At 37.2% G+C, this 7,434-nt stretch overlaps 1 protein-coding gene across 1 annotated transcript; it reads right to left on the reverse strand.

Annotated features, from left to right (window-relative positions):
- Positions 1–5,443: 5,443 nt before the first annotated feature.
- On the reverse strand, positions 5,444–7,217 carry pdrg1 (p53 and DNA-damage regulated 1). The gene is made up of 5 exons (XM_030777876.1): positions 7,134–7,217; positions 6,952–7,027; positions 6,520–6,594; positions 6,314–6,394; positions 5,444–6,010 (listed from the first exon to the last, which is right to left on the reverse strand). Exons 1-5 carry the CDS (start codon positions 7,215–7,217, stop codon positions 5,928–5,930), a joined length of 399 nt encoding a protein of 132 aa, XP_030633736.1. The 3' UTR covers positions 5,444–5,927.
- Positions 7,218–7,434: the final 217 nt, after the last annotated feature.

The following is a 7,434-nucleotide window of genomic DNA, read 5'->3' on the forward strand; positions in this document are numbered from 1 at the left end:
CAGACAGAAATCACAAACTAGTTTGCGTAATGAACTTGTAAGGGTTTTTTTTTTTGGAGATCAAAGCAGTTATTGCTCCTCATATATCACAAAGCATTTTGACAGGCAAGAAAAAAAGTAGGTAAATGCCCATATCTTTGGGATAAATTGTTCCAAATATACTTTCCTTGTATAGGCACTGAAGAAAGTATAAAAAAGTACATTGTACATCCCTGACAGGTATATGTACTGCTTAACTGAATATAAAAACAGGCTCAATGCAATGCCTCTCTTAATCCAATGTAGTGTAAAAATGTGGTCCGTACAAAGCATAGTCCCATTCTCCTGGCGAAGGATATATGGTTTTTGTCCAGGGCCAGTGAAATTAATTAAACATTTCCCAGTTAAGCATGGTTCCACTTAACTGGAAAACATTTAATCAGTTAATTAATTTACCATGTGTCTGTATCAGAATCTCACACAAAACTAGTTTTAAATGCTTAACGATGTGGCCCTGCAGTCGAATTTACTGTAAATTTATGTGTCTCTCACACATCTCAACACAGGGAAACAGAAAGACAGCCCAGTTATTACTTGTTAACTAAAGACAATCTTTATATTCATCAGTTCAGAAACCTTCATTTTCACTCAGAATACTTTGGAAGTTGTATCTAAGGTAGACCATGAATCTATTTAAATTGTTTAGTTTTAGTGTACAGTTCACTCAGTGCAAAGTTTAGTCAAGGATTTCTTTTGTATTTTTCCAGGTTGAACAAAATTGCCTCTGGTGCATTTCAGGCTCCAGTTTAGTCCCTGATAAAGCTACATCAGCTCACTGAAGGATGGTGTATTTAATATGAAACAAGCATGGCACTGCCAATAAATACAATCAGTCTGCCACACAGGTCTGGACACTTTCACTTTTTCTGAAGAACTGCGGTTCACATCGTCCAGTGCATACCTTGTTTTGTGAAAAGTGGCTGAACTGAATCTCTTCTCTGGTTTAAGTGCAGAGAACTAAGAAAAGATCAATTAGGCATGTTTGCAGCCGAGTTGCAAGATTTGAAAATCTTCCATGAAAATCTTAATGAAAGCATTCAATGTTTGTTGATCATCACGGATATATCCTGAAATCAACCTTTATTAACAGAAATACAGCCATTCTAGGGAGATTTGTATTGAGATGGTATACTTTTCTTCCACTCTGAAACATATTGCAGATGTCTTTTTAAATTATCCTGTCAAATGATGAAAGCCAGAGAGAAAGAGAATGCAGTCACTGCCAGATCTCTGTGTGTGGGACAACACAATGAAACTCAGCACTGTAGTTTTAAAATCCACTAGATTCCCAGCCAAGACAGAGGTCACACACAAAGGGTTCCACATTCACATACCAAAGGATCTGATAGGGTAAAGCCATGTTCCAGGCAAGGGAAGAGACTTCATAATAGATACGTATTATCAAATTTGGAACATTTTGCAAATATCCCTGCGCAATTACATCTTTTGCCAAAGTTTTTTGGTTATCACAGTCCATGACCCAACCACAGCAGTGGCGACGTGTCTGCCACTAAAAGGTTGAGTAAAGTTCTTTACTTCCTGGATAACTTCAAGTAACAACATCACGTCTACCTGAGCACCTGAATGCCTTACCATCCGAATGCCTTTTAACATTTATCCTTTGAAATGTTGAAAGTGTTAGGAATACAGGTTGTGATTGAGGCAACTGGGCTGCACCGGACTTATTACATTAAATCTCTGGCAATGAGCGTGCATAAACATATATTATTGTAGTTCTGTGTATTCTCATACAGATTATGTTTAGTGAGTTTTGACAATCTGAGTCCATGCACAACTCCCCTAATTCAACTGATCTCATTCACTCCTGGCTGTATATGTTCTGGTGATCTGGCCAAGAAAGCTGGCAATACAAATAGAAACAAATACAGCATCAAATAAAATAACATAAATATAAAAAATAAAAATAAAACACCCTACAATCAGAATACTTCAGGCAATTCATATGAGCTAAGCACAGTTCAAGTCTACATCCTGCTATATTCTAGACATATTAGTCTTTAGAAATAATCTGTAATCCAGAAATTCGGGGGGGGGGGGGGGGGGGGCATAGGAGTAACCCTGTGTAAAGGGAAATAGAACTGAGACTTTGGAGAGTAACATCTGGCAAAACTGAGAAGGTAGTGTATTTGATTTAATCTGACCAGAATACAATTTCCATTATCAACCTGTGCCAGTTGCCATGGCTCTAATGTTAGAGATAGATCTCCAAAGTTTACACTTTTTACTGCCCTCAAGTCTCAGAGGTCAGTGATTACAGAAAACAGTGAGAGGACATTCTCACACATTTAGAGCAGCTTTTACTAAGAATTTCATGACGTTCAATGAAACTCATATATTTTAATCAGATCTGGGTCATTAAAGTATTTGAAATATTTAAACGGTCAAATACTTCTTTGACCAATGTTTGGTTTCAACTAATCATGTATTGTTGAAAACCTCTTATTTCCATTAACTGTCATAACTGCTTTTCTTCTTGAGGGCATCTGTTTAACCACCATTGTCAGAATTAATTTTCACCAATTTTCTTCTCTGCAGTCTGCCTAGACCTAAATATTGGACCATTTCCTACTTCTTACCACCCCCAACTGAGATGAGATCACACAACAGAATCTGAAGTGTTTTGGGTATAAGAAAACAAACGCAGCACAAAAATGTTTAATTTCTTTGATGCTGACATTAAACCAAAGCCTTCACTGCCACCCTTAGTGAGCAAAAATATGATCTTTCTACATTTTGTAATAAAGTGCCTATTAACAGCTACACTGCCCTCCAACATAAGCAGCTTACAACAGAAAGCCAACAGTGGGATATTTGAGGGCTTGGATGGGAATGCAAAAGAAAAACAGCTTAATGCAAGGTACGCCCCAAGCATAAATACAGGCTACGTTTGGGGCACCTCTTCAGTATAGAATGGAACTTGAAAAATTTCACTAAATGTAGCCCAACTAAAGCCACTGGCAAAGTGGTGATAGTATATTATGACAGTAATAGACAACCATATCTCAAGCTGTCTTATCAGGACGTATTCCAAATATTGCATGAATAAACATCTTACCTTATTGTCCCACGTGCCCTTAGGTATTTGTGATGCAGTTAAGACTTACGTGTTAACATACAATCTCACCCATACTGCCCAAACCAGCAAAAAACAGAGTAGCAGATTCTCAACACAAGCACCCCAATCCAGCGGATAAAGTGTGTTTACTTGGGCAAAAAGGAATTTGTGGGCCTTATCCCCTAACCTAAGCACTGGTGACTGAAAAGAAGTAATAACAATAACTGCCCAAGAAAATCATATGTTTTCAATTGTGAGATTTTGAAAGCCTCATATTTTATCTGTACATACAAATACACATGAAATGTAATAAAGACCTATTAAGAAATATCAGGAATATCATCTAAAAAAGTTCAGTCACAACAGCCAGGTAAAGATGAACAAATGTATGAGAGGTTTCAAAAGAGTATTCTCATTACTAAAACATGGAATAACATCTATAAAAAAAAGGAAATAATTTGAGACACAAATGTTACATTATTTTGAGAGATACAGACTGTTTTAACAGTTCATAAGATGATACAAGATTCACAGTACCAATACAAGTTTTATTCAGGGTCTTGTTCAAGCCAAGACCCAGTATATAAGACAGTTCACGCAACCCTGTCCGTCTCAGCTCCCTTTCCCCACACCCTGTTTGGCTTCGGTCTGACAGCTCCACTCTGTGTGTTGTTCTAGCTCCTCCAGCTTTGTGGTTCAGGCATCAGATTGAAGTCAGGTGGGATACCTCTCCTCCTGAGAGCCCTTGTCAGCTGCTCTCCCTCTTTATCATGTCACTTATAACCACCTCAAATCCAAGTTAAATCCAAACTAAAACCAGGCCAAGAGCAGGATGAATTCATTATGTAAAGGAAATAACATGAAATACAAGATTTATAATAACAGGGAGAGAGATCCTTATCTCTTGTCATCTCCAGATACAAGAACAAGCAGTTGAACTCATCTGGGGTGCATCTACTTCAATATCTTGATTGACCTTGAGGAAAGATTTGACTGCTGCTTAATTGTTACTCAGTCCATTTACCATTTCCCAAATTACTATGTAATAGCGATAATAAGTCTGGGTATTTTTCTTTGGCATGTATCAGTTTGTAGGAGAGGAAAGATCTGATATAGAAGCCAACAAGATTATAATCACTCATATGAGAGACGATTTCAGAACCTTCGAGGCAACTTTATCTCAGATTCACCCATTATATTTCAGAGTACAGGTCAAACCTCCTTTACCTCAACACTATCCGCTTTCTAACCTTTTAGAATATTCTAAATACAAATCAACATACCGGCTTTAACATTATAAAAATACATGTAAAGATCTATAGCGCTTCAGTGAAACAATTCTGAGTACTTTTCAACTCACCCACTAAATAACATGTATATAGAACTGGAGGGATTCACAAATACTTACGCCAGACAAGAGTAGCAGTCCAAAACTTATTCACAGTGGAGCAGTGGAGGCAGACACGCCCCAAGTGCACAAGATGAACAACAATGGATTGATTGCCTACCTGTATAAATCTCAACACAGCTGTTAACCACACTCAACCACAGCTTTGGTTAATGAGAGCATCTCTCAACAAAAAATAGCCAAAAGACACAACATCTCTCCAAAATAACAATGACCCCACAAGTGAGAAAAAGCCAGCTTTTTTTTCCTCATTTTTTTAGTTATGAGACATTGCATTAAATATCAGTCTGCTTCAAGCTAGGATATTAACACATACACAGATGCATTTACAATGCACACTCAGATCTGCTCATGGAGAAGTCTGTAACTACCTGATTTCAGTCACAACTGCATAGTATGCACCATACAACATTAGATACACGTTTTGGGATCAAATTGACAATGTTGATGCAATTTGGCTATGAAGACCATGACATACAGTGAGCTGGATCATGATTTTGACCTTGATTCACTGAGTTGTGATACTTTTGACAAACAGAATGTGATTAGAAGTTTGAACGTGAGAAAGACACTGTTCTTGCTCAAGCTTGTTTTACATGGAGACATCAGGGCTACACTCTTACGACAGTGTGGTCCATGGCAACAGCCTTCAACTAAACTTTCTAATTAAAGTTCAATAGGCTCCAAATTAGGGAGGAAAAAGACTAATGCACCTCTGTGTATCTGCTGGATATGTTTTCACACGTTGTGAATTCCATAAGGATTGTGGTTTATAGTGGTTATATAATAGAGGAGAGACTGCTTTACTGCCGCACGTTTGTAATTAAATGTGTTTAAATGAAATCTAGTTTACAGTTAAGACAAATGAAGAGACACCTGGCCATTCCTGAATTTTGACAACACTGTTCTGAAGGTTTAATCACACATTACAAAACTGTACAGCTATAGATATTTACCAAAAAATGTTGGTTTACTGCCATCTAGAGGCCAACAGTGAGAGCACACATCAGAGCATTTACAGATAAACATCAGAGTTTTTACAAGCATTAGAAGGATTTGTGTTTGACATTTCCAAGCACCAGTGCAGTAACAGATATTTAAGTGTTGCTGTGATTGCATTTTTTACCTCTAAACTTAACTTGAATTTACTTTAGAAGCTTTTAGAAAATTCAGTCTTTGTTTATTAAGGCATCATTTCATCCTGGACACATAATATCTAAACAAGAACAAGTTTCTGAGACACAAACATATTTCCTCAAGGAACTACATAAAGTTTTCACTGCTTTGTTAAGCAAATCTGTTTAGGTGATCATATATATTAAATGGCAACTAAGGTCGTGACCATTCAGCCTATTTACCAATGCTGACCAAAGTTTGACTCATAACAAGATAGGAGAGCATGCATCATCTTTTAAGGATGCTATTAATTGCTTTAATCTCTTCATTGCTGAGAGGAGAGAGGTTATATCCTTTTAGCTCAGGTTTTCCTGAAAACAGAACACAATATAATTAGTAAATTTATGATTCTGAGACCACACAATTCTGAAGATACTGATGCATGTTACATATATTTTGCCTTATTTGCCCCATGTCCAAAACTACAATGATTGCATGTTTTTGCATGCACTGCTGCTATATCAGAATCACAAAGCCAAAAATATAAAATCATAATCATCCCACAACTGTTAACTTATATATATAGTCTACACTGCTAAAATATATGTGAGCATAACCAGTTAAAGACCATCCAAAATAATGATTAAAATACATATAAATGAGAAAATTTGCACCTTGCAACTCATTAAGGTGATTCACTTTTGCTTTCAGTCGTTTGCGAAGTTCACTTATTTCCTTGTCAATCTGCTCTTGATCTGTAGGGTAGATCATAAGCAAATAAACACAGGCAGTACAGAAGGTCCAGGTGATTTATTTTTCTAGAATGTGCAAACATATTGTGAATCAAGTGCTGTGAACCACAAGGCGCAGTTACCCTTACCTTTCTGAATCATTGTTTTGGTTTTTTCCTTGGGAAGTCTAATGAACATGTTCCCAAAACAAACATTTGCTTTATCTGTGGAAGAAATTGGTAGGAAATGTTGACACCCAAGTGTGATATATAGCAATACTGCCTTAACTTTGACATTTATTTGAATTTGTTATATGACTGAAAAGGACAGGGACGGGTGTGTGTGTATGTGTGTGAGAGAGAGAGAGAGAGAGAGAGAGAGAGAGAGAAAGAGAGAGAGAGAGAGAGAGAGAGAGAGAATAATGAAAAGCTAAATGTAACAGGCTCATATTTGTCCTTTTTTTTCCTCAGGTACGACTGGTGAATGGCTAATTGTTTACTGTTACTGGATTGGATATTCCTCTTGAAACTTCAAACAGCCAAGTTATTCCGAAAAGGCAAACCTGAGGTCGTCATGCGTACCGTTTAGCGAGCGATCATTTCTTAAAGCATTGAGTGCCTCTCTGTTTCTGTTTCTTTTCAAGTCAAGGTCTACAATCTGAAACATATATACAAGTCGTGTTTAATTAAGTGAACCAAATAAATGTCTCTTGATCGAAGGGAGTTATGTGTATATAACAAGTAAACAAAAGAGCAAACCTCACCTGTTGTTTGTCGGCGAGTACATCTTCTGCAGCCTCCTCTACTTCTGTCAAGTACGCCAAAACTCGCTGTGCGCTGTCGTCCATGTTTGTAGCGTTGCGTACTCTAAATGATTCCCGCTCTACAGAGAAACACTTACCTCATGCGATTAAGTTCCGCTGGTGACTTCACATGGGTATTGATGTTCACATGTTTCATAGTGCTGGTCCAATCAAAATTGTAAACCACCCGTGAAACATTTTTGTTTTAAATCCGTGTTAGTTTTTTTCTCCGTTTTGAAATATTCTGTTTGGTTAAGTTGAC

Source organism: Chanos chanos, chromosome 6 (assembly GCF_902362185.1).
Source record: "Chanos chanos chromosome 6, fChaCha1.1, whole genome shotgun sequence".
NCBI lineage: Eukaryota > Metazoa > Chordata > Actinopteri > Gonorynchiformes > Chanidae > Chanos > Chanos chanos.